This window comes from Ursus maritimus, unplaced genomic scaffold (genome assembly GCF_017311325.1).
Source record: "Ursus maritimus isolate PB19 unplaced genomic scaffold, ASM1731132v1 scaffold_23, whole genome shotgun sequence".
NCBI classification, from domain to species: Eukaryota; Metazoa; Chordata; class Mammalia; order Carnivora; family Ursidae; genus Ursus; species Ursus maritimus.
The window spans coordinates 44734879-44761919 of record NW_024424786.1 but is presented as its reverse complement, the minus strand read 5'-3'; the positions used below and the strand labels follow the sequence as shown (position 1 = coordinate 44761919).

Sequence of the window (27041 nt, the reverse complement as noted above, 5' to 3'; positions counted from 1 at the left end):
GATATAATTGTTTTATTCAGAGCTTATAAGTAAAAAAGTTGAAAAGAAAATAACTTTATAAATATGCTTATTAACATTTGAAGAGCAAAAAGTAGAAAAATAAAAATAGGATTATAGGGCGCCTGGTGTCTCAGTCGGTTGAGTGTCTGACGCTTGATTTTGGCTCAGGTCAAGATGTTGGGGTTATGCGATGGGGCCCCACGTCGGACTCCCTGCCCAGCGAGGCATCTGCTTCTCCTTCTGCCCCTCCCCCTGCTCTCTCTCTCTCAAACAAATCTTTTTTAAAAACAGGATTATACACCAAGCAACAGAAGAAAGTGGAGCACAGAAGAGCAACCAAAGAAGGGAAAATGAGAGGAAGACAAGAGGACCCGAGCAGGACCAAGCCCCTGTGAGGGCTGAACCAGGACGCGCAGAAACGCCCATGTCCTAATTCCCAGGGCCCCAGGGATTATAATGTGAGCCCCCTACATGGTCAGAGGGGCTCTGCAGACGTGATGACTAAGTTACAGACCCTGAGACGGGGCGATTACCCCAGACTACCTGGGGCCGCCACATACAGTCACCAGTTTCTTCCCCGGGGTGGGGGGGTGGGGTCAGAGCAGGAGCCTTAAGCACACGCAGGACGACTCCTGGCTCTGAAGGTGGACGAGGGGCCCCGGGGGATTGCCCCCCAGGAGCCTCCAGGAGCCAGCCTGGCTGACCCATTTTTCAGACATCTGACGTCCGGAAACAAGACAAAAAATCTGTGTTCCTTTTGTGTCTTACGTTTGCGGCCATTTGTCACAGCAGCGATGGGAAACGTATCAAGAGTCATGATAAACCTGAACACTGGGTTAAAAATCCTGTTTGTGTTGCTGCTGAAACGAAGCCCCAATAAACACGTGTCACAGGGGATGGAAAGGAAGGGCTGGGCACAGCAAGGCTGCACTAAGCAGAGAAAAGCAAACACGGCCCCACTCCCGTCAGGCAGAACGGACCTGAGGATAGAAGCAGGAACGACATACAAGCCCACTGAGGGGCTCTGGCTTGGCGGGGATGGCGCACACGCACGCACGCACGAGTAGTAGTGGAATCCCACCCATACGAGCTACACCAGTGGGCCCGCCCCCACGTACCCATGCCCTACACCCCCACCATGTACACCTCCGCATGCGGACCCCGCTCCCTATGTGCCCACGCCATACGGACCCTACCCGCTAAGGACCCGTGCCATACACACCTGCGCCTGTGGACGCCGCCCCCTACGTACCCGCACCGTACACACCTGCGCCTGTGGACACTGCCCCCTACGTACCCGCGCCGTACACACCTGCGCCTGTGGACACTGCCCCCTACGTACCCGCACCGTACACACCTGCGCCCTGGACCCCGCCCCCTACGCACCCGCACCGTACACACCTGCGCCTGTGGACACTGCCCCCTACGTACCCGCGCCGTACACACCTGCGCCTGTGCACCCTGCCCCTTACGTACCTGTGCCATACACACCTGTGCCTGTGGACACCGCCCCCTACAAAACCGCGCCGTACCCACCTGCTCCTGTGGACCCCGCCCCCTACGTACCCGCACCGTACACACCTGCACCTGTGCACCCCGCCCCTTACGTACCTGCGCCGTACACACCTGTGCCTGTGGACCCTGCATCATCCGGAACCATATGGTCCGCGTGTGGAGGTGGAGTGACGTGGCATCAACCTAGGACTTACCGTTAAGTGAACAAGGTGCCGTATGTGACAGGGTGAACACCGTGCTCCCACTGCACACAGTGTGCTCCCACACACCCAGGAGCTTTTGGGGAACCTGCAAAAACTGCTTCCTAGAGCCGCCTCCGCTGGGGGACTTAGAGGTCTACCGTCTGGGGCAGGAACAAAACCCACTTTTCAACATAAGGCCTTTCCTGTCTTCGGAATGTGCAGACTCCATACCCCTCAAGGTAGGATAGCACCCACTTTGAACCTTCCCTGTTTTCTGAGCTTGCCTTCCCAGACCCACGCGTTGGCACTTACATTCCCACGTCACAGATGATGTCCTGAGTGACCGGAGATTCCAGAAGGGCAGCCAGGACTTGGAGCGAATGCAAGAGGGTGTCCGACTCGTAATAATGATCCCAACACCCGTAGCCGCTGCAGAGGAAAGGAGCAGGCAGGTGAGCCCCGGAGATGCACAGGGGGAGCCGGGGAGGGGCAGCAGGGGAGTCCCGGAGACGGAGACGCACTGGGGGACCTGGGGGAGCTGGGGAGGGGCAGCAGGGGAGCCCGGAGACGCACAGGGGGAGCTGGTGAGGGGCGGCAAGGGAGTCCCCAAGATGCACCGGGGCAGCCGGGGGGGCCGGCAGGGGCCCACGGGCCCATGGGGTCAGAACGTGCTGGGGTGAGACCAGTGATTCCACTATGCAACCTGAGTTAGGATCATTGCTACAAAAGAGGATCCAGTTCACTGGAAATGAAGAGACCTCTGATTCCAGGCTCTTTCTCCTAGCTTTAAGCTACAATGAGAAATTCTCTCTTGTGTCAACCCGTCCGTCTGCCTGTGGATATTTTTTAAACTTTTAATGTAGCCAAAATCACACTGATCTACAAAGCTGGACCCACAGAACACGTTCCTCGGGCAAGGATCATTAATATCCTTCCATTACCACTCACAGAGCCACTCCTAGTTCTTGCTGTCGTTCGTGCTGGTAGCAGGCCGGACGGTGTCCTCCAAAAAGGTGTGTCCACCTCCTGGCCTCCAGAGCCCATGAATGGGACCGTACTTGGGAAAAGGGTCTTTACAGAAGTAATTAAGGCTCTAAAGATGAGATGAGCCCGAATGACCTGGGCAGGTCCTGAATCCAACAGGAGGAGAAGTCACGGAGAAGGGGCCGTGAGAAGACGGAGATGGAGGGCCACAGCCACAGGACAAGGGACTGGGAGCCGAAGCTAGAGGAGGCAGGACGGACCCTCCCCTGGGGCTTCTGGAGGAAGCAGGGCCCTGCCAGCAGGCTGATCTGGGGCTTCTGGCCTCCTTAACTGTGAGAGACTCAACCCCAGCTGTTTGAAGCCTCCCAGCTTGCGGAACTGTGCTTACAGAAGCCCCAGAAAACTCATACAGTGCTCCAGGTCGTCGTGAAGTGCGAAGATGGGCTTGCGGGCAGTCTCCTGGCACAGGCGTGCCAGGAACAAAGCAGAGAGTGCCTGTAAACTACTTCTAAATCTTCAAAACCCTTTCCTTACTCCTGCGCAGCAGCCAAGGAGCCATCGATGCTGCAGGTGCTGAGCAAACTTTGTGCACACGGACGGAGACCCCCAAACTGGCATCTGCATGTTGAACGTCTGGAAAGCAGGCCTCTTAGCCTTCAGTTCTGAGAAGGAAAGCCCGGGTTCTCTGATGAAAATGAGGTCAAGGAGACACCCCCCGGGAGGGCTCAAGACCTGGGCTGGCCTTTCCTCTCCAACAGGCAGATTCCTGTTTCAGGGGTTTTTACAGCCTGGCAACTCCCAGGCCACACGTAATGCTAAATGGCAATGCATGCCAGACGTCCCGTGCCTATGCAGCCATCAGCAGACCCCTTGCCCCTTCGGCTGGCCAACAGCTGGAGCGACATTTTGTAACAGGGGCTGTAAGTGCCCCCAGCCCATTTTCTACCCTCAAAGTCAATAAAACTGGCCCAAAGAACACAGCCAGCCTTTCTGGCAAAGGACCTTTAGATCCAGGAGTCAGCCTGCCCCAGTGGCACTGGTTCCTCATTCCCCTTCCAAGTGCCCTTTCTGGGGCGGGAGCTGGAGCCCTGACCACCAGAGACAGGAAGCGGGCATGCTCCGTGAACTGGCCTGGCTCCCCTCCTGCCCCAGCTTCCTCTCTGCAAACTGTTGCAAATAACAGATGTGAGCCTGCTCCGCGGGCTATAAATGACACGATACAAATATACCATCTTGGGATCCTGTAATTAAAATCCTCTGCCTTTTAAAGTGACGGGTCCAGATTTGGGGGCCAGGTGTGGGGAGAGCACAGGACAAAGAAAGGGGCAAGCACCTAACCTGGAGGTGGCAGGGCAGCGATTATGCCAGGGGGACAGGGCTGTGGAGGGCAACCCTCCAGTGGGAAGAACAGACAAAATATAAAGACCGAGCCTGGAGCTCAGGAGCAGAGCTCACCGAGACACCCCAGGACTCCAGGGCCCTGGCAGCTGGCTGAGGGGGGTCTTGAAGACCAGGCTAAGTGAGGGCGCAAATGCTCCTGGCAGCCACGGGAGACACAGCCCAAGCTGAAGTCGCGATTCCAAGGACAGAAGTCCAGCTAGCGAGGAAAAAGACAGGGGCAGCCTCGAGGTCGGATACAAAGACACCTGGGAGGAGACGGTTTGTGTTTACACGAAGCCCAGAAACTGAGGTGGGGACATGGCCTGAGGTGGGACTTCTGATCCCACAAATGGCCAGGACCTGTATACATGTGGGAACCCAGAGGGCAGCTGACATCCATCACAAAACAACCGTAGTACATAAGACACTTGCACGTGACAAAATAACCGTAGTACATAAGACACTTGCACGTGACGACTGCTGGCTTATTTCTGAATAAGGGACAAGGAGGAACGGGCTTCCCTATCACTGCGAACAGGCAGAGCAGAAGTGACCACTCACACTCGCTTGTGGAGAGATGCCCAGACCAGTAAGTGAAACACACTTGTGGCCAAACATGAAAGGGGGGCCTGGGAAGGGTGGAGGCCTGCAGAAGCGGCTTGGACATCAGCCCCGCTGCCGGGTCTCCGCTGCTCTAGCGACCCGACATGGGACTCCAGGCCGGCCTAGCCAGGCTGGGCGTCAAGTGGGCCCACTCGCGGGCTTCCAATGCCCCTCAACAGGCCCGCACAGCCGCACCTCTCCATACCCACCCCCTCTCCCTGCGTTTCCTCTGCGGGGAGCTGATGCGGATCCCTCCACCTGCCCACCCTGGGGGTCTGTGTGTTCGGCTCTCACCATATTTCCAGTTCTGGTCCCAGCCTGTACCTGGCACCTTTGCGTTTGGCAATTTCAATACCTACATGTCCAGAGAGAGAGAGAGAGAAGCAATTTCAGCACGTACAACATGGTCAAAGGTAGATAAAACACTACTGTAATAGGTGTGATAAAAAGCCAAACCACAAACAAAAGCACTCGGTGATCTCCCTGACCCCAGGCAGCCAAGGACCGGCTCTCCCGCAGACCCTGCTTACACCAGCAGGAAATAAGATGCAAGGCCTGCAGGGCTGACCCTTAGCACGGGGGAGGAGGAGGAAGCCACACCCTGGTAGTTCATTAACAGGCAGATGTGGAAGACCGTGTGCAGGGAGAAGGCAGGACTCCTGAAGGACCACAGCCTACAGCGGCACCAGCCCAGCACCAGCAGCCTCTGGTCTGCGGTAGCAGGGCCCACATGCACGACTCGGTCCGGCCACGACTGCCTTTGCTCCCACTAGATATGCTCTGCGCTCGAATGAGCTGAAAGCAGGCTGAGGCTGAAAAGAAGAGGTTGAAGGTGTGGGGTACGTATCTGCGAAAATGCCCTTGCTTGTGTCCTCCTGTTCTCACTGCTTTTAGCAAACCCTCTTGCAAGGAGCGGCTCAGAACAACACAGCCTGGCGTGCGCAGGCCTGGCGTGAGCACACCTGCGCGGTTGCCCGGGACAGCCCCTCTCTGGCTGTAGGTATGAATAGCTGGACCTTTCATGCTCACAGACGGACTGGAGCCAAGGCTCACTACATGGGGGCCTCCGCGACAACCACACCCTAGTCTCTAAGCTTGCAAGCTCAACCCTGACACAGCTTCCCTCTTGGGGCCGGCTTCTCCCCATCAAGGCGGTCTCCAGGCACCAGACACAGTTACAGCACTCCGTCTGTCTTGAAGTCTGACTTGCTTTACACTCACGTGCTCCTTGTTTGCTGACCTAAGTCCCTGGATCTGTAGCAGAACTAACCTACTCTCCTTGAGATTTGCACTGGCCTCATGGAGTGAAGGACCTGACTCTCCCAGACCATGAACCCTGACGGCATTTGAAAACAGTTGGGTGGGGGGGGAGATGCCAGCGAGTCCGTTCAGGGTCATGTCCACATCTGACTGCCGCCTGGACACCTGCTCCTCCTGCACGCCGCCCCCTCCCTCCTCCCAAACCTTCCCTTTTGAAACCACTCAGGCTCCCCCTGGATGGGGAAGATGGACTTTGAACGTTAGTCCACCGTCTTCCCAGGTTGCCTGGTTCCTGAATAAGGCATACTTTTTCCTTACCTCCCATCACTTGTCTCTCGAGTGTTGATGGCAAGCTGCCCAACCTGAGTTAGAACCAGTTCTCTGTCTGGTAACAAGACCACTTTTCGTGGGATACTTCTTCACAACACCCTTGTTGGTGGTTGGCCACCCTTCCCCCTTAAATGCCTCTAAACATGGGCAACTCAGCACCTCTCAGGCAGCTCAGCCCTAGCTAAGCCACACTGGACCCCAGACGTATCTGAGAACAGGGAAGCCTCAGCCTCTCATCTCCATCTCTGCCTCTGCAGCCACGCTTTTCCTACCAACAGTGTATACCATGGGTCCCCCCAGGCACTTAAACTACCCCCAATTCAGGAGGGGCCCTGGGCACTTATGGGGGGGGTCATCATGCATCATCTTATCTGTCCCTAAGCCCAGGGCTGCAATTTTCCATAGAGCAAGGATGTGTCTGCATCACAAGCAAGCAGGGGCCTGTCGGCCTGGACCTTCGCCCACCCCCCCACCCTATAACCCCGCCACTCCGTCCCCTCTGCCCCCCGTCCTCCCCCGTCCCCCCCACATCCGTCCCCTCACCCCCGTCCCCTCCTCGTACCCTGTCCCCCTCCCGGACCCCCGTTCCCCTCCCACACCCCGCCCCACCAGCCCTTCCGACCCTCTCCTCCCACTCCCCCCCCCACCCCGCCGCCCGCAGACTTACTCTTTAAAATCCTCTGCAAATTGCCCTCGAAGTCCAGGGCCCATTGGTTGAGCGCGCAGGTGGCCACAGTCACCTTCCGGCCCATCCTGGCCGCAGTGGCCTGGGCTCTTCCGGGTCGCCCCACCGCTCTGGCCCGGCATGGACTACAGAGTCCCGGCGACAGGCCACGCCCACGCCCCGCCCACGCCCCGCCCCGCCCGCGGAGCTCGCGGCCGCGCCTGCGCAGGACGGAGGCCCGCCCCCTCCGCCCCCCACTCCCGCGGGGACGGTCGCCGGTACCGGGACCGCAGTACGTCTGTTTTATCCCACACCTCCCCACAAACTGCGCCCAATGTGCTCCGGCGACTTGACTCGTTACTTTCACTCTTCCTCTGCAGCTGGGTGCTGCATTGTGGGGCCAGAGCCGGGCCGTCCATTCCGTGCCGGAGGGCTTCTGCGTGGGGAACAACAGGGGGCCAACGCGCCCGCGCCCGCGCCCGCGCCCGCGCCCGCGCCCGCGCCCGCGCCGCGCCCGCCCGCGCCCGCGCCCGCCCACGCGCCGCGCCGCGCCCGCGCCCGCCCGCGCCCGCGCCCGCGCCCGCGCGCCGCGCCCGCGCCCGCGCCCGCGCCCGCGCCGCGCCCGCGCCCGCGCCCGCGCCCGCGCCCGCGCCCGCGCCCGCGCGCCCGCGCCCGCGCCCGCGCCCGCGCCCGCGCCCGCGCCGCGCCCGCGCCCGCGCCCGCGCCCGCGCCCGCGCCCGCGCCCGCGCCCGCGCCCGCTGCTAGTTCCTCTCCAAGAGCGTCGTTTCCCTAGGCGCACAGGTTGGCGGAGAGCGGGTGTGCTGTTGCCACATTTCTTTCCTGGAGCGCTTGCAACGAGCTACTGCCGGCAGGTTTTCACTTCTTCTTCTTCTTTTTTTTTTTTTAAAGATTTTATTTATTTATTTGACAGAGAGAGAGACAGCCAGCGAGAGAGGGAACACAAGCAGGGGGAGCGGGAGAGGAAGAAGCAGGGGCCCAGCAGAGCAGGGAGCCCGATGTGGGGCTCATTCCCAGGACCCTGGGATCACGCCCTGAGCCGAATGCAGACGCGTAAGGATTGAGCCACCCAGGCGCCCCCAGGTTTTCACTTCTTCTTAGTCCATTTAGGGTAGGAATCCAACTTTTTTTTTCGTATGAATAAGTAACTCTCACTGTCATTGATTGAACTTCGTTCCGTCTTTTATTCCCGACTTGCGATGCTTTTGTCCTACACGTTTTCACATTTAAAATACGTTTAAACCCCCCACCCCCGTCTCTAAAGGAATGCTTGTTCATGATGGACGGTAGAAAGTAAGGAAGCAAGCAAGAAGAAAGAAAGAAAAAGGAAATGAAAGAAAGAAAAAAAAAAAAAGAAAGCGGAAGGCTGGGGCAGTGCTCTAGAGTAAGGCTAAGGAGCCGTGACACCTTATGCACAGAGTGGTTTCCCGATTGGATCCTGACTTTTAATAAACAGCTATAAAGGACATGAATGGGACGATTGGGGGGAAACTGAATATGAACAATATACTAGATAATAGCTTTAGGTTGATACAAAATTTCCAAAGTGTAATGTTTTATTTTGGTAATGTAAGAGATGGTTGCTGAAGTCTTTAGGAAGAAGACATCACCCGCAGCTAATTAATGGTTCAGGAAAAAAAAGTGGGGGGTGGATACAGAGAAAAAGGGAGAGAAAGAAATTAAACTGTTGGCAGCTGCTGAACCTAGGTATATGGGTGCTCACCTTAGTATATATTCAACTGGTTTGTATGTTTGACATTTTTCAAAATAAAAAACTGCAGAAAAAAAATATCTCCATGAGGGACACAGAGCTGTCCCAACCAGATCCCTATGCAAACAAGATCTTTGTCCCAAATGTTGGGAGTGGGGCCAGCAGACACCTTCAATTGCCCACCCCTCCAGGGGCTGCTTGGGTTGCACCGCTGCCCTGCCCAAGGTCATATCCTGGCAAGGGTGGCCTTGTCCAGTGGCTGATCTCTGCAGGGAGGAGTATGTATGTGGCTTGGGCATTCCTGCCAAGCGGGACAACTGTCATGTTTCTTACCACTCAATCTGCCCCATGATGTTAGCCCCAGGCGGGCTTGCGTGGCAGTTCAACTTTTCCCTCTTTCCAGCGCTGCTGTTTCTTACCCTCTCATCTATGCACAGATGTGATCCCAACCCGAAACTCCATCTCCCTCACTTCTGGGGGAACCAGACCTGCCAGGCCTCATAACAGAGCCCTCCCTGACACCCCCAAATCAAACGGCTACTCACACGCTCAACCTCTCCTACACTTCCTGCTCTAATCCTCTGCACAGCACGTTCACCATCTGACGCTCTACCTATTTGATTATTGTTTATTGATTACTGCTTCCCCCCGCCCCGCCCCTAACAGACTTGACCCCTAGGAGCGGGGATGTTGTCCATTTTGTGGGTTGCTGTGGACCCAGCGCCTGACACATCAGAGGCTCAGCAAGTGGTTTGCTGCGCGCCTTGGAAGGCCCATTTGCAGAAAGAGGAAACGGGCGCAGGGGAAGCAGCTTGCCCGCGGCCACCGGGTGGATGGAGCGCCGGCCCTCGCAAATGCTCAGCGGGTCTTAGCGTGGGTGCGGGGGGGGCTCCCCCCCGGCAGCCAGCCATCCGGGGGGCGGGCCCTCGGCCATCAATCTCGCGCCCCAGCGGCGCCGAGTGGGCGCGTTGGGTGGCCCAGAGTCGGCTCAGGGGGTGGGGCGAGGCGTGCGACCAATGGAGGGGCGCAGGGACGCCGGCCGCTCAGGGCCCTCCTCCGATTGGTTGTCTACGGTATCACGTCATACTGGGGGCGGGCCTTCGGGTCGGCCCCTCTAGGCAGCGGGGTTGGCCGCACGCCTGGAGTGGGGGACCGCAGCGCGGAGCCGGACCCTCAGGTGAGCGGCGCGGTGCGCGCAGGTGGGGGGGCGCCCAGGTGAGTGAGCGTGGTGCATGAAGGTGGGGGACGTCCAGGTGAGCGGTCGGGGGTGGTCTACTCTCAGAAGCGCCCCGGTCTGACGACCAGTGCCCTCTTTGTGCCCACCTGAGCTCTTCCTGCAGCTCCTTAGGTAAAGAGAAGGGAACCGGGCCCCACCGGGCGCCACTCTGGGTGCCCAGATTTGAGACATGGGCAGCGAGGGACTGGGCTGCCCAGTGAAGCGAAAAAGACCTTTTGTGTACTGTTCGTAGGAGCAGAAAACGTCCCGCTCTTCCCGAGCGCAATTTGGCGAATTCCTTTTTAATAAAATATTGAGTGCGCTTGTGTATTTTCTCAAAAAAATACATGGATGGCTGGAGAGGGGTAGCTGAGAAACATGGGGGCATGGAGAGGCCTGGTTGTGAAATTCAGGTAACTATGATAGCAGGTAATCTCTCTGAGGGCCGTGCCAGGTACTGTTTGAATATGGAAACATTTCTTGGAACCTTATCTGAACAGCCCCGGGTCTGGTTTGGGAATTTGTGAATCCAAGAGTAGTAGGGACTGAAGAATACAGACCTGCCAAACCGAACCTGAGGTGACAAAGAACGATAAATATCAGAATCGGTGAAGGGTCGTGAAGACTGTTCTAGAGGCCGGGTAGAACTACGTGTCCACCCAACGTCAACCTGTGGGAGTTTATGCCGGGACGTACTCAGATGGCTGTGTAAACATGCAGATGCGAAAACCAGAAGCAACTAAAGCCTGTCAGTGAGAAGGTCAGAGAAATCCTGATACGCTTGCACAGTGGGATACCTGGCAACTGTAGAAAGGAAAGCTCGGCGTGGAAACAAGTTCCCTGGCTTGTCACAGCAAGAGGGGCCAGAGGGAGAGAGTCTGTCCTTAAAAAGACTACTTGAAAAGCTATACACCGAAACCTTAAACGGTGATGGGAATACAGGTGTTCTTTTCCTATTTTCCAGAAAACAGACTGATGTAATACAACAATTTAGCAACAACGAAAGAGTTTTTAAACAGCTCTTGGAGTCCTAAGACCCATAGTTCTGGGAACACTTGTGGCTGAATGGGGGTCAGGGAGGTCGCCTGTGCATCCCCCCACCATTCCCAAGGCATGGTGGGATTGACCTTTGGGGTGATTCTTGGTTTACCTGCAGCTTCTCTACAACCCACCCCCCAGCCCTGCCCCCTGACCCCGGGCCTTCTGCAGTGGTCACTCCCTCAACTCACACATACAGTTCACAGGCCTCGCTTCCAAATGCAGGGGCTGCTTTGAAGATGTGTGGCCCCGCCAAGCTCTTGGCGCCGGGAAGCTCTGGCCTGGCTTACCTTGAGAGGACTGAGGGCCCAGTGGTGGCCCAGCAGAGCTGCTCCTGGGGCAGTTTCCGAGGCCTTCAGAAGTAGACATGTGCCCTAGGTGGAAAGAAATGCCCAGAGACACTGAGCCCTGATTCAAAGGGTAAGCTGCAGCTTTGACCGTGGCTCCAGGATTCTGCTCTCCAAAACATATGCTCACTGTAACGCAAGTTTAGAAGTCAAATGTAAAGGTCCTTGCCTTTCTTCTTCCTCCAGTCCACCCCCAGGATTCATTAACCTCCGTCGCCACAGGCCCGCGTGAGCAGAGAACGCACTCCACCTTATTCATGTCAACCTCCTCATCTATCAAACGGACACCGTCATGCTGACTCTCCGGGGTCGGTGCGAGAGCTCAGTAAGATACCGGGCACTTAGAACTCCACAGATGCTCCGTAAATACCCACTATCTGTCAAGGTTGAGTCACCCAGGGATGGCCCGAGCAGTATCGTGTGTTCTAATATCCTGCAATCCCTGCATCAAGGGGTGGAGACTGAGTCCCTGCCCCTTGAAAGAATGTGGACTTGGGACTCCCCATAACTGGTAGAACGTGCTGGAAGTGCCTTCACTTGTCTTCTCAGGCCCTCGGAGGGGCGGTACAACTCTGCTGGTTCCCTGAACCTCTTCCCATGGCCCTGAGGCCACCAGGCTGTGAGGACGCCCAGCTGGCCCCCACGGAGAGGCCACATGAAGATGGCTGCTCTGGCACCCCCCCCAGCATGGAGCTGCCTAGCCAGTCTTCCCAGATTCCTGACCACAGAAGCAATGGGAAAGGATGAAAAGACTTCTGAGCCACCAGGTTGCAGCGTGGTTAGGTGCAGGGGGGAACCAGAACGCTCTGTGGCTGGGCATCGGGGATGCGCGGCCCTTAGACCTCTGCGGCTGAGAACTCAGAGCCTTGGTGGTGACCGTGGGACTTCCAGGACGTTCCCGGTGCCGGCCCCCAGAAGTCTCCACCATGCTCCTGGGCAGCTAACGCACCCGCAAACATCTGAACTTTCAAGATGCCAAGAAGCTGTCAAGGGGCGTAAGTCACCTGTTGTGTGGGTCTCAGCCTGTAAATAGTGGTACTGTGGGCTGGGGATGCCTGAAGCACCCTCCTGGGCTCGTACTACTGGGGCATCCCTCTCCCACCCCCCAGTTTCCCTCCCGGGGCATCATGGCTGGCCCAGCCCTAGTGGTCTTAGGATTGCAGGACGCGCCTCAGCAATACTCGGGGAGCTCTGACGAGCAGGGTTTCTTGCTCACAGGTCCTGGAGGGCACACAACATGCTCCGAGCCACAGTGAGGTCATGGGGAGAGAGAGAGAGTGTGGGCCTGGGCCTCTGCCTTTGTTGGGGTCAAGGGTGGGGACCTGGGGTTTCATGGGCTCACTCTTTATTGGCCAGTTTAAAGCATAAGAGTGGCAATGAGGGCACAGGAAGAAGGGGGGATCACTGCAGTGGTCAGGTGTCTTGGCCACCTAGGGCTTTCTGAAAGGGGACGTATGGGTGGGAGTGGCCTGGTTCCTTCTCTGGTTGGTTGGCTGGTAGCTGGGGCCAGCAGCTGGCAGTGTATTTATTAGAGATGGATGTCTTTGCCATGAATGCCTTGCCGATCAGAAGCTTAGGGTCAGGCACTTCTGCGTCATTCTCAAACTCTCGGGGGACATGTCCCTTTAGATTTGGCCCGTGGAACTCAAAGACCAGCCGAGGGAGCCGACCAGGCTGCCAGAAAGCCCCATCCCCTTCTCTGGCTGGTCTTTATCCCCAGGTATGGGACACTAACTCTCCCTCACCCCACTTTAACAACCACTGCAAGTCCTCACGTGTATAGGCATTCATGACCCAAGACACTCAGGAAGGTCACTGGGTCCCGCGAGTCTGCTGAGAGCCAGGCTCCAAGCCCAGATCACTCTCACTGCTGTTCCATGTTCTTAGGCTCTCACTGGCTCCTAGAATGCTAGCTCCAGAGGGCTTGAATCGGGCTGGTGGCACAAAGAAGCTTCTAGAAATGTTTCAGATGCATATGTGGCTGCTTCAAAGAAAATGCCTTTCTGTTCATTGCTACTCGTCAGTTCTGCATCTGCCTATGCTAAGGCTCATGTCCAGGGTGATGCCGCCATGAAGACGTCGGTTCAATCCCCCATTATCATTAAGTACTTACTATTTGCCAGATACTGTGTGTGCCAGGCATAGAAACTGGGTGGTAATATTCCCTCCCCTCTCCCCTCCTACATGGGCTGTCTTCCACTTTTGAACCCCTGAGCACTGAGTTTGCACTTCTCACTTGGTTCCAACAGTGGGCCTTGAGTAAATATCATTTGGGTCTTTATCTGCCTTCAATCCTGAAATGTCAGCTCCCTGAGTGTCTTCATTATCTTTGTGTCCCTGCAGGACTTTGTTCAGTGGGTTGGGAAGGATCAAGTGGGCCTTTTGAATCAAGAGAGTCTAGAGATTTTAGAGTGGCCCGTTCAAGAAGGAGCACTTCCATTCTGCTGTGAACCCCCTAGACAAGACTTTGGAGGTAAGCACATCTTAGCGCTGTTGGTCATTGTCATAGATAGTGACTTTTTAGCTTTGAAAAAGTAAAGACAGCTGGTATATCAACTCCTGTCTGTGAGTCTTAGGAATAAAATAAAACACCCCAAACACCTCCGTCTCCCCTGTCTCTGGCTACCTGTTTCCAAGGATATAACTTACACATTTATTACAAGATTCGGTGCTCATGACAGAGGAGACTCCTGGGTGAAATGAACTCAGCAATCTCAAAATTTTTATTTGGGCTTGTTTGAATCTGTAGAAGATACACTTTTTCTTTCAGCCGCATTTTCTATTTGGCTTTTTCACACTTAGTTCTGAGGCTCTACATTTCTGGCCCTTTTGCAGTTTTCTACCGTGTTTAGTGAAAGTGACTGCTATGCACCACTCTCTGTATTCTGTTTCGGGGCTGTAGAAGTGGGTGGTCCATAAGGAACTCTTCATCCTGCCTTGTACATCATAGACAGACATTCCATAAACTTACCTGTGAAAATTAAATTAAGTGATGTGGCTACAGTTCCCACACCGCACATGAAAATGCCTTTTGTCACTGAAATTTTTTTAAATGAAGGTACATTTGTGTTAAAGTAACTCATGTTCACATTTTTAAACAAGTTAGTGGCTTTTAAGGCTTATATGTAGAATAAACAGTTCCCCGCTTCATCCCTTAGTGTTCATTCCCAGAAAAAAATACGTTTCATTATTTTAGTTACTTTTGTATTATTGTTTTTACCTGCTTATTTTTAAATAATTTGCTTTTGTCACTCACAGCTTTATGTATCCTTCTACACATCCAGTAGTCAGTCTATAGCCAGGTATTATGTTGTTATGACGAAGTTGCTATTATTTACTGTTAAGCCAAGTAATGTTCTACAGTTATGGTTTGGGTTTCCCCCCCTTATGACTTTTTATTGTTCCTGGAGTTAATGGTTGCCTCACTTTTTCCATTCACTAAGGTTTCTTTCTTTTTTTTCCCCATTACTAAGGTTTCTATGCATCTTTCACTAATTTTTTTCTGAATGCTCTACTAGAGCTGTCACACTATCAATACTTTTTCACACAATAAAATTCATCATTTTTATTCTCCTTCCCGCTATAGCCATTCATTTAGTACCAGTGTGGACTGGTTACTGTCTGGTGCACTGCGTGGCTCTCATCCTCTTGTCCTTTCATTGGGCCTTTTTTCAACAGCTCTTTCGGATCCTGTGTTGTCTCCTCTGAATGAAAGTTAATCTGGGAATAGAATTCTAGGGTGCAAAACGGTTTCCCTCAGAGTTTTTAAAGCTTTCCATCATTGTTTTCTAGAATCTAACTTGCTGCTAGTATGATTCTTTATTCTGGATTTTTCTCTAAAAGCTTTTAATATCATGTTTTCTTATCCTTGATATTTTGAAAACTTCACAATTAGAACTTGTTCTGGAAGTGTAGATGTCACTGCTTCCTCCATAAAAAAGTTCAGTTCTTCCACCTTTTTTGGTAGAGTGATTATTTATTGAATGCACTGTATGTACCAGATCATGTTCTAGGACTAGGTAGTAGAGCAATGAATAGGACACATGATTCCTGCCCTTGGGGAGCTTACATTCTAATGGAGGGAGACAGACAATAGACATGCACTCAAATTAAAAAAAAAAAAAAAGCATTCTACATGATGAAAAGAGTTCTTAAGAAAATAAAATAGGGAGAGTGACTTGGTAGGGGTCTGGGGTACAAGCAACATAGATTGGCTGATTGGCTTGTACATTGTTTCAAGATGAATGGCTATAGGGGAGAGGGAGAATGGAAATAATAAATTCTGTTGTGTTGGAGTGTCTAGAAAAATTGCTGAAATGTATGATAGCTCTGTTAGAGTGTTCAGAAAAAAAATTAGTGACATGCATAGAAACCTTAGTAAATGCAAAAAGTGCAGCAATAATTAACTCCAGGAAAAATAAAAAGTCATACTAAGGAGGGAACATTTTACAAAAGATCTGAATGAGGAGACCTGCAAAGTATGTCCTAAGCAGAAGTAACAGGTATCATGAATGAAATGAACCATATTCAAGGATCATTACAGATCCTATGTACCTGAATTAGAAGGTATGAGAAGAGAGTGGGGAGAACAGGAGGCAGGAGCAGATTGCAAGAGGGTTCTGAGCCACAGATGGTCTGTTTTACATGGTAAGAGGGCATTCTGCCACCATCTGGAGACTGAATCAAGAGAAGTAGGTGGTTGTCGCAGATTTCAGGAAGGAGAGACTGAAACAATCCATCATCTCTTCCTTGCCTGGAATCTGCCATTCAGGACAAGGTAGTGAGTAGGTGGTGAGAGGCCAGTCCTGCAGAGTCTATGAGCAGTGGCAGATGTGGCTGGGGGATGTGGTGGCTGTTCCTCATGGGGCGATCTGAGCAGCGTGTGTCTTCTTCCCTCAGGGCCCAATGGCTGCAAAATCCCTACATGACGCTCCCAAAACCAAGAGTCCGGGCAGCATCGCCAACAGCAGAGCGGCGACTCAAGGGCAGTGGGGCCGTGCCTGGTAAGGATCTTGCCAGCCTTCCCAGCTAGAAAATACAGCGAGGTCTTACTGAGAGGTTGCCAGCCTCTGGGATTTTGGGGACCTAGTAAATACAATTTTTATCATCAAGACTAATAAAGGGTAAGCAATTTCCCATTTTATGAAGTAAGGAATTGAAGAGGAAGCGAAACACTGACTAAAACAGGCTGGCCCTGGCTGTGAAGCTCGCTGTTGTCTCTGTTCTCCTTGGGCCAGAGAGCATGGGGACTTGGGAGTGGGTGAGCAGCCCCCTCGCCCAGAACCGGGAAGCCTCTGGCCTTGTGAGTGACAGAAGGCCTCGGGGCTCTGGGCTTTCTGTGGGTGCCCACGGGTCCATCCAGCTCCCTGCAGCTCGCGGTAGGGCACGCGTGGAGTGGCTCTTCCAGGCAACGGGGAGGCCTCCGCACTGAGAGCGAGCAGCCGTCTCTGAGGCCCTGGTTGGAACAACGGGACGCGTAAGGACGCACAAAGCATTGTCTGTGCGGCCCCCGCCGGGCGGGCCCCACGTGACCGTGTGCTGCCCGCTGTTGCAGGGAGGTGGACTGGTTCTCGCTGGCGAGCGTCCTCTTCCTGCTGCTCTTCGCGCCCTTCATCGTGTACTATTTCATCATGGCGTGTGACCAGTACAGCTGCTCTCTGACGGCCCCCGTGCTGGACGTCGCCACCGGGCATGCTCGGCTCTCAGACATCTGGGCCAAGACGCCACCTGTGACGAAGAGAGCAGCCCAGCTCTACACCCTGTGGGTCACGTTCCAGGTCAGCCCTCCCTGGCCACTATCGTCGGGGCACAGCGGGTGCCAAGCGTCCCTCTTGCTGGGACTGGCCATTTGTCCGGGAGATGGAGCCCCGGCTTAGGGTGGCATTCTCCTTCCCAGGACCCAGCAGGGCATTACCTGGAGCCTGACCTACTTAGCTCTGTCTTCTGATAGAAGGCACCTGGCGGCATCACGGTGTCTGACCCACGTGTGGGGTGAGCCTCCCCGCAGTTCAGGACCACGTGCAGTCCTGCAATGACATGCGTAGTCGTACGGAGCAGGACGGGAGGGTGTGAGGCAGGGCTGGCCCGGGGAAGCCCTGTGCGTGACAGAAGCTTCTCTTAGCAGCAGCCCATGGGAAGGAGCATTCCAGCCCCCAGAGGGGTGCTCTCCATTATAGGAGACACCGCTTGGCAAAGCCACGCCCGTTTTCCCAGCAGGGGGCCGCATGCTCCTGGCTGAGGACATCCTCAGCTCTGTTGTGACCTCGCTGGCCTTTGAGAGCAAAAGGAGTTCACCAGGAAGGGGCTGTTTGCACAAAGAACCTGGTGAACAGGCCACGTCGTTTATTATCTGAATCCAGGGAGACAGAGCCGGGAGAGGGCTCCCCACCACACCCTGGTTTCCTCCCTGGAGGAAGGCTCCCGCCCTTAGTAGCAGTTTCTTCTCAGGGTCCCAACTTCTGGGTTCCAGGGTCCCTCTCATTTCTGGTCTCTTGGTCCCTTTGGGTGAAAAATGAGAAGGGACAGCGTGAATCACAGTAGCCTAAGAGTAGAAATGTCAGTGGATGAGTGGCTAAAACAAAACGTGGTCCATCCTTGCCGTGGAACGTTGCTCAGCCGTGACAAGGGGTGGGGCCCTCCCGCGTGCTCTGGTGGGGATGGACGTTGAGAACGTTCGCTGTGTGAAGGAAGGCACGCACAGAAGGCCACGTGGTGCATGATTCCATTCATATGAAATGCCCGGAATAGAAAAAATAGAAAGTGGGTTAATGGTTGTTGGGGGACAGTGGGGGAGGGGAACAGGGAGCGACTGCCGAATGGGGGTGGGGTTCCCTTTGGGGGCGATGGCCCTGTTCTGGAGCTGGATGATAGTAGTTTTGCACAACCTTGTGAATGTGCTAAATGACCCAGAAAGGGTCTAAAAGGGTGAATTGTATGGCATGTGAATTCTCTCACTTTTTTAAGTGGCCCCAGAAACGTGAGTGGGAAGGACCCATGGGCTCTCCTGGGGAGACACTGCTTCGTGCTGCTTTAGACAGTAATGAGCTTCCTGCTCGGGGCTCTACTGCCTTCAGAGCCCCACCAGGCCTGCGGCCAGGGCTCCCAGAGCCACGAACTCTTCTGGAAGCACTAACCAACCCAAATCAGGATTTCTGCCGTTCTTGTGGTGCTTTTGCGTGAGTCGTGTCAGTGAACGAAAGCAAGGCTGTGTGGAAAGAGCCAGGCCCTCCGGGCGGCGGGTCACACAGCCTCAAATCTCCACGGCAGGTGCTTTTGTACGTGGCCCTTCCTGACTTCTGCCACAAGTTCCTGCCAGGCTACGTGGGAGGCGTTCAAGAGGGTGCCGTGACCCCCGCAGGTAACCTGAGACCACACGCCCCCCTTCTCCTCTCCCTGCCTCTTTGTCTCACGGATCCACCCCGCCCCGTGCTGCTTCCACCCCCAAGTGTGCTCCCTGACAAAATGAACACGAGCTTTGCTTGGGCATTGCCGCCGTCCAGGGCGGCCCTGGGCTGAGCTGGCCCGGGGGCTGGAGACCACGGTCTTTAGTGAACAGGGCACAGAGTGGCTTCCGCCCCCACGGCTGGAGGACATAACCAGGCTGCTGGAGCCTCTCCCCACCGGATGCCCCAGCCACTCCACATCTCTCCCAAGATGCCCACAGTCACCAGGAAGCCAGGAGGAGCCCCGCAGGTGGAATCCACCCTGTCCCTGCCTACGGAGGGCTCCCAGGGCGGCGGGAGGCTGGGGTGCTTCCCGGCCAGTACCGTGGGGGCATCCTCACTCTCTAGCAAGCTGCAGACTGGTGACCCGGACTGCATGCGGCCGAGGAGAATCAGAACCAGGGGACTAGTCTGCCCCCTTTGCCCCTTCCCAGGACCCTGAAAGCAGGAGCAGTTAATACCGGGGCTGACAGCGTCGCCTGTGCTCCTGGCACTTTGACCTGGGGACCCAGGTTAGAGCAGGAGCTGACCAGCTTCAGGGCTGCAGCCCGGGTGCCCTAGACAGGCCACGAAGCTGGCAGGGCCTGGGCCAGCTGCTGTCTCAGTCGGAAAAACTCTTTGATTGTTGCATCTCCCTCCGCAGGCGTTGTCAACAAGTATGAAATCAACGGCCTACAAGCGTGGCTTATCACGCACCTTCTCTGGTTTGCAAACTCGCACTTCCTGTCCTGGTTCTCGCCCACCATCATCTTCGACAACTGGATCCCCCTGCTGTGGTGCGCCAACGTCCTCGGCTACGCCGTCTCCACCTTCGCCATGCTCAAGGGCTACTTCTTCCCCACCAATGCCAAAGACTGGTACGTTCTTCCGCTGGTCAAGCGGAAGTGGAACGTGGATGCTTCCACCCCTTGCCTTTCTCTACGAACTTAGAATAGGAAGTCGTAAAGCTCTGAGGATTGAGAATCCTTGAATGAGATGCGTAACGGATCTTGTTTGATTCTGGGGAACATCCTTTCTCAAATGTCTGGGGGGCTTCCTCTGCCTTAGGAAGAATGTGGTGGAAGGTGGCCAATTCCATCTTTGGCCAAGTCACCCCCTGTAGGGCTGTTGCGGGAGCAGGGAAGTGGGAAAGGCAGCACATTGCCTCCATCTCTGGAACATGTGTGTGGCCTGAAACCATCTTAGTGCGGAGTCTTGTTATCTCGGTGGCTTTAATGTAGGAGCTTCCCAGGGAGAGCCCGACTGGTTGGTGCTTTCTCATGGAAGCTTTGGGTTGGACCGTTGTGAGCCCCCCAGCTAGCCATCTCCTCATCTAGCTCTTTATCCATCCACCCACCCATCCACCCATCCATCTAACCCATTCATCCACCCATCCACCCACCCATCCATCCTTCTATCCACCCATCCACCCCCCATCCATCCTTCCATCCACCCATCTACCCATTCATCCACCTACCTACCCACCCATTCATTTAACCCAACCACCCACCCAGTTCCCTTTCCATCTAACCCATCCATCTAACCCATTTACCCACCCGTCCATCCTTCCATCTAACCCATCCACCCAACCATCCACCCACCTACGCACCCATCCACCCACCTATGCATCTATGCATCCATCTACCCACCCATCCACCCATCCACCCATCCACCCATCTATTCCATTCAACCCACCCACTCATCTTCCTATCCAACTCCCATCCTTCATCCCTGCCTCCCTGTATCCCTCCATCCATCTCTCCCTCCACCAACAGATTTTGATTGGGTTCCTCCTGCAGACGGGTGTAAGTGGTCATGAATAAGATTCTTCTGCTTGGGTGCCTACAATTGAGTCCCAGATGCATTTAGGGGCCCAAAAAAGACAAAATGTGTTCCCTTTAACTCTTGCTCTTGGGAAATGTCTCTGGATGGTGGTGCTTTGTGGCGTGTGTGGTGGTTAGGTACCGAGGCACCGAGGCTGGTCTTCTGTGGCTCATCTGAATCATTCTCGGTGCTTTATAATCAATCGCCTGTCCTAGACTTTGTATATTTTGCTTTTCTAGCTTACTGTAAATGAGGGAGGTGGACATGAAAATGTTTTTCTCACGAACGCAGAGATTCCTGTGTGTCTCACAGCTCTACCTGAGGGAGGTCTCCACGTCAGTCATCTTGGCCAACTCTCTGGTCACCCCAGAGAGGGCTGTGGGGTCAGAAACCAGGGCAGCGACTGTCCAGCAAGGGTTCGTGGTGGGCCCTGGAGCCGGGCACCCGGCTCTGAGCGTGCAGCTTTCACTCACTCTCTACCTGGGCGGGATTCGTGATGTCGCTTGCGTGCGGGGACGCGAGCACCCTGTGAGTCACCGCCAACCACGTGCTGGGCTGCAAACGAAGACCTTCATGCAGTCCAGCCAGCTGTGCGGCTCACCTGGGCCGCGCCTCAAGGGGACCTGGAGGAGGGTGGGGAGAAGCCTGGCCGTTCAAGGGAAGGCTCCCCCCCAACCCCGGGAGGCCGCTCGGGCGCCTGGTTCGCAGGGTGCCTCTGCCAAGCCGGAGCTGAGTGGGAAACAAGAGGGACCGGGCTGCCCGCACCTCCACGGCAGACGCCAGGGCTGGGCTCGGCGCCTGTGTCCACGCGCACACCGGCCCCGTGGTGTGAGACGCACGCCCTGGCTAGCATACGTGTTGTCTCTATTTTCCAGCAAATTCACAGGCAATTTCTTTTACAACTACATGATGGGTATTGAGTTCAACCCCCGAATTGGGAAGTGGTTTGACTTCAAGCTGTTCTTCAACGGACGCCCTGGGATCGTCGCCTGGACCCTCATCAACCTGTCCTTCGCGGCCAAGCAGCGGGAGCTCCACGGCCAAGTGACCAATGCCATGGTCCTGGTCAACGTCCTGCAGGTAGCCTGTCTGCGGCCAAAGGGGCGGGTGCGCCTATGCTTGCTGGGGGCCGGGCAGGGTGGAGGCCAGATCGTTTTCAAGAAACCTTAACCTGCTGCATTTAGAAGGGAGCTGGCCCCCTTCCCGGGCATCTCTGGGGAGCGGGCAGTGAGCACGTGGGGGTGGACCTGTCACTGCAGTCAGGTGCTATGCTGGACAGGGCCTCTTTCCCAGGGGACGCGTGTTAACAGCTTGTCCGCGGTCCTGGCCATATTCACAATTTATGTCTCTGAAGTGTTTTCCCCGCACGGTCCCCATGGCTCTCAGGTGGGGAGGAGGGACGGAGAGTCATCTGCGCCTTTTCCCTGTCTGCATAGAAGGACACTGGTCACTGGCCATGCTGGCCATGTTATGTGTGTCTCGGTGCTGTAGGGGCAGCTGGCAGGGCACAGCCTGGGGTGCCCACGGGCGAAGGGCCTCCAGGCTGGCGTGGGTTCTGGCGTGCGGGGCTGCTTCCCTGTGGCCGTCCCGAGCCCTTCTGCTGGAAACGACCTTGCTCTTCCCGGAGCCCCACAACCTGGGTGTCGCCTCCCCGGGCACTGCTGGGTGCCCCACTTCTGCAGACTCTGAGGATAAGGGCCCCTGTACCTGCCCCCCAGCCCCCCGTGGGCGGAAACGTGGGAGTCGCCCAGTGGAGCAGGTCACCGAGGAGCTCAGAGACACCCCAGGTGCCACGTCCTCATCTGCGACAGCATGGGCTCCTGCGGGCCCCAGGGTGCCCCTTGGTCAGTACCCGGCTCCTCCTGTTTTGCAGGCCATCTATGTGCTGGACTTCTTCTGGAACGAAGCCTGGTACCTGAAAACCATTGACATCTGCCACGACCACTTCGGGTGGTACTTGGGCTGGGGGGACTGTGTCTGGCTGCCGTACCTCTACACCCTGCAGGTGAGGAGTCGGGGCGCCAGCCCCTCCGGCTGTGGGACACGCCCCGTGGAACAGCCAGCTCTCTGGTCCCCGGCACGTCCGGGGCTGCCCTTGGGAAATGCAGCCGAGCACATGCTGAGCTTTGCACAAGTGCTGTGCTTGGGAGGCACTGGAGGCCGGAGGCTGGAGGGGGGAGGCTGCTCCCTGTTTTCAGGAAGAAGGGAAGGCTTGGTGCATTAGTCAGCTTGGGCTCCGTGACAAATACAATAGAAGGGAGGGGAGCTTGGGCAATAGACATTCACTGTCTCCTGGTCTCCGAAGCCCGAGATGCAGGCCTGGGCAGGGCGGGACCCCTGAGGCCTCTCTCCTCGTGTGTGGACGGCCGTGCTCCCCCTGGGTCCTCACAGGGTCGTCCCTCCGTGCATGTCTATGTCCTGATCCCCTCTTCCTGTAAGGACCCTAGTCACGTTGGATCAGGGCCACCCCGGTGACCCCTTGTTCCCTCCAGCGCCTCTGTAAAGTCCCTATCTCCAGATGTGGCCACATCCTGGGGTGCTGGGGGTCAGGACTCCAATATTAGCTCAGCATGTGACACTTAAAGGAAAAGATGACATGGTGTAGGCTTTGGGTAGAAAGGAGTGATTTGGCTGAACTGGGTGGATAGAGGGGGTGTTTATATTCATATCAAATCTTAACAGTCGAAGGTTGAGAGGTTTTTTTTCTTACCTTTGTTCCTTAAACACATGACGAGGGTCAGCGGGGCACCAGGCGTGTGCTGGTGATTCAGGAGCAGAGGAGACGTGTGTGGGCTCTGCCCCCCTTGGGTTCATGGCTGGTGCAACAGGCCACGGAATAGGCAACCTGGTGCAGGGAGGAGGTGCTGGGGGGAAGTGGGGGTGCTGGCTCCCGAGAGAGAGCCCAGGAGGGTCCCCTGACCTGCCTCGAGTGGTTGGCCAATGCCTCCAGAGATAACCACAGCCGGGCTGAGAGCAGAGTGGAGACGCTGGAGGTGAGAACATTCCAGACAGGTGGACTGACATCTGCTGAGACTTACTACCGAGAAAAGTCAGGTCGAGAGGATGACGGGCCAGGGCTCAGAGGGCGAGGCTCAGGGGGCTCAGAGCCCTCAGCAGAGTCCTGGCCTGCCCCACGGAATTCAGGCATCAAGGTGCTGGCCTGGGGAGCACAGGGACTTGGGTTCACACGGGTTAGGGAAGGCGGCCTTGAGCACCACCCAGACATCTCTGGAAGCTAGGGCAGCGTCCCCTCAATTGGGGCTGGGAGGAGCCGTGGGCTGGGGGCCCCAGAGCGCTGTCCTCATGCTGTCGGTGACCATGCAGGACACCCTCCCTCAGGTGTCCCGTGTGGTCTGCCCGGACCCGTTTCTCCACCTGGCTGGTCGCACGTGCCTGGGCTCCCTGATTCTGGGAACTCCGTGTCCCAGGCGTGCAAACCCTTAACAGCAGATTGTAACACATACATGGCAGATCACACGTGTGTGTGTGTGTGTGAGATCATCTGTATGTCTCTCTCGCTGGGTACCAGGCCTGGTTTTGGTTTCTGTCTGTACGTTACGTGTGTGCATGTATTAGCATTGGAGTTGCGCAGACACAAACTCAATGGGGTGGTTGTTACATACACGTACGGGTTACATACGCTTGTGTGTGTGTGTGTGCGCGTGGGCACAGCAGCGAGACCAGTGTTTGACTGAATATCTGGGCGCGTGGCCTAGCCACGGTGACACAAAGGTAACCGTTGTACAGTCATATCCAGATGATATTTTATATGTTACACTACATATGACGCACGTGTGTGTGTGCGTGTGTGCGTGTGTGTGCGTGTGGGCACGTGGATGGGGAGGAGGGCAGGTAGGTACACAGGGGTGTCTGTTCGCTCACTTGACCCCCACAACCCCCCGAGACAGGTGCTTTGACTCGCAGTAGAGGAAACAGGTGCACAGGGTGGTAGTGGCCAGTAGGGGCGGAGCGGGATCGGACCCCAGGCCCTGCTCCCTGTCCCCCTGCAGGGCCTATACCTGGTCTACCACCCGGTGCAGCTGTCAGCGCCCCACGCCGCGGGCGTCCTGCTGCTCGGCCTGCTGGGCTACTACGTTTTCCGGATGGCCAACCACCAGAAGGACCTGTTCCGCCGCACGGACGGCCGCTGCCTGATCTGGGGCAAGAAGCCCAAGGTCATCGAGTGTGTGTACACGTCGGCCGACGGGCAGAAGCACCACACCAAGCTCCTGGTGTCGGGCTTCTGGGGCATGGCCCGCCACCTCAACTACACGGGCGACCTGATGGGCAGCCTGGCGTACTGCCTGGCCTGCGGCGGGGGCCACCTGCTGCCCTATTTCTACATCGTCTACATGACCATCCTGCTGACCCACCGCTGCCTCCGGGACGAGCACCGCTGTGCCAACAAGTACGGCGGCGACTGGGAGCGCTACACTGCCGCCGTGCCCCACCGCCTGCTGCCCGGAATCTTCTGAAGCCCCGCCCCTGGGAGGAGCCCCCAGGGGGCGTGAAGAGCCCGTGATCCGGCTCTGCTGGGGCTCCCCACTCCCCCCCAGGAGCTTCCGGTCCCTCAGCCGAAATGGAAAGAGCCTGGCGCTTGGCGTGTCCTCCTCTCCCCTTGTCCCCAGGGGAGTCCTGAGCGTTTATGCCGCCAGCCTGCCCGCAAGCAGAAAGGACCAGGTTCCTCTGGGCGGCATTCCGCGGGCAGGCAGGGGCCCGCTCTCCTCTGATGCCCGTGATGACCGCGTTTCCCCTGTGTGTTGGGAACCCCAGCGGCTGCGCTGACCAGATGCATGGGCGTTCGATGCGGAACGGACATCTTCCGCTCACGGTCACCTGTCCTCACGACATAAGAGGGGGACGTGGATACAGGAGGTGCTCCAGCTACCCGTTTGTGGCCTTTTGGCTGCAGATGCACTCTTCCTTACCTGCTCTGTGACTGTGAGCCGGACCCGGTAGACCTCTCTCCTTGGAGGCATGCCTGCTGTTAAATTTGAGGGACTCTGCATGGAGGAGGGGGCTTCTCTTTCTCGTTTCAGTGATGTTGCACGCCCCACTGTTCACGGCTGCAGGGGTGCAGTGAGGGGACGGCCAAGGTGCATGCCCAGAGCATGCACGTGTCCCAGCAGCGGCCATGGCTTCCGGTGTCCGACCCCCTGAGATCTGGCCGCCGGCCTCGGCCTGCCTGCCCTCGGCAAGGGTGCCTCCTGCTTGCCTGGCGACCGTCCACATTGGTGCCGGCAACTCAGCTCACCTGTGCACCATCCAGGGGGCCTCCAACAAGATCTGAATCCAGCCTCGGGAGGGAATGCCTTCGAGTGAATTTTTTTACCCTAAGCATTTGCCCTCAACCCTAGGATTTTCATGAAAGCTCTCTTTGGACATGACTGCCTTAATCAATTTGATAATTCTTTATATTAAACTTCCCCTGTTCAAACCTCTGTGGTCTCTCTCTCCGAATTGGGCCTGACTGTCCGTAGGGGCTCGGTTTCTGGTACGTAAAAGGGGTGCCCAAGACGCATTTGATGACCTGCTCAGGGGCTGCTTCAGAGCTGTGGACGCTCACTGGGGGATTTCGGGGGCCGGTGCCAGCCTTCCCCACCATCAGCCTTCTGTGGGGACTGTTCTTGCGCTGGGAGCGGAAATCTTTTCCATTTGCCGAGGGAAGAAATCCCAGCCCGGCTGCCTGCCCATGGTAGTGAACAGACATGCGGGGCCTCAGGAGCCAGCCTTGCCTTCTGCCTGGAGAAACTGGAGAGGAGGGTGCTTCGGGCAGGGAGCGTGGTGCCAGGCAGGGTCCCCCTGCTTCCAGAAGGAACTGGCTGAATAGGCAGGTAGCCTCCTGAGCAGAGCAGAGGGTGAGAGCAAGGGTCCCACCCATGCTGGCTGGGAGAGTGATACTCTGTGACCCATGAGGTCAGCTCAACAGTTTTCAGAAGTTATTTTTTTATGGTGGCATCTTTTTTCTTGGTTTGGAACATGGTCTCCTGTCTCCTCCTCTTGTCCGACTGGCTGTACTTGCTTCTGTGTCTCGGGGAGGTCAGCCACAGGAAGGTCGTGGCCTGCCGTGGAAGGCGTCCCGTGGGTCTCAGAGGCACCAGCAGCCAGTGCCCCAGGGCTGTCCCCCCCACATAGGCTGCAGGTCCTCCTTTGTGCCTGGGCCTCACTTGCTGCAGGGGCGTGGGGGGCTGGCTGGGCATGACCCTGCAGGTGTGCTGGTGGGCAGGGCGGCCCCCTCATCCCAGGGGCCAGAGCTGCCTTGTAGGGGTGTCTGCTGGGGTGGGCAGGTTGGACGGGAGAGGTCTGCAGGGGGACACCAGGGCAGGGCGAGCAGTGCTAGCAAGGGTGGTGGACAGGGTCAGAGCTGCCCCTGCTGGCATCCGCTGTGCTGAAGGTGGACGAGGAAATGCTGCCCGCTGCCCTTCTGCTCCTGGAGAAAGTTCCCGCAGATCCCTGCGCCTCCAGCGCATGTCCGAAAATGACTCAGTAAACAGATGCCCTTTACCAGCGGCCCACGTGCTCTTCAGCCCTCTGTCTCTGTGCTGGGT

General features: G+C 56.2%; 2 protein-coding genes across 12 annotated transcripts in view; one reads left to right on the top strand and one right to left on the bottom strand.

Moving 5' to 3' along the window:
* Positions 1-7087, bottom strand: part of NADSYN1 (NAD synthetase 1) — a 34678-nt gene extending 27591 nt beyond the window's left edge. For 2 of the 8 annotated variants that reach the window (XM_040639605.1, XM_040639611.1), the window contains exons 1-3: positions 6922-7077; positions 4959-5019; positions 2010-2126 (exon numbers count right to left, since the gene is read on the bottom strand). In XM_040639605.1, coding sequence (XP_040495539.1) covers positions 2010-2126; positions 4959-5019; positions 6922-7006 — 263 coding nt within the window. In that variant the 5' untranslated portion in view covers positions 7007-7077. Of the gene's footprint in view, positions 1-2009; positions 2127-4958; positions 5020-6921 lie in introns of all 8 variants that reach the window. The other 6 variants (XM_040639606.1, XM_040639612.1, XR_005837196.1 and 3 more) reach the window with 5 other exon arrangements.
* DHCR7 (7-dehydrocholesterol reductase) lies at positions 5307-25934 on the top strand. 4 transcript variants are annotated; one of them, XM_040639613.1, is made up of 9 exons: positions 5307-5503; positions 13592-13721; positions 16148-16251; positions 16803-17025; positions 18515-18605; positions 19334-19547; positions 21369-21573; positions 22367-22498; positions 24504-25934. In XM_040639613.1, exons 3-9 carry the CDS (start codon positions 16154-16156, stop codon positions 24966-24968), a joined length of 1428 nt encoding a protein of 475 aa, XP_040495547.1. In that variant the 5' UTR covers positions 5307-5503; positions 13592-13721; positions 16148-16153; the 3' UTR covers positions 24969-25934. The 4 variants fall into 4 exon arrangements, with proteins under 4 accessions (XP_040495547.1, XP_040495548.1, XP_008697926.2 ...); XM_040639614.1 differs by lacking the exon at positions 5307-5503 and adding an exon at positions 7679-7790; XM_008699704.2 differs by lacking the exon at positions 5307-5503 and adding an exon at positions 9726-9824.
* The last annotated feature ends 1107 nt before the right edge of the window (positions 25935-27041 follow it).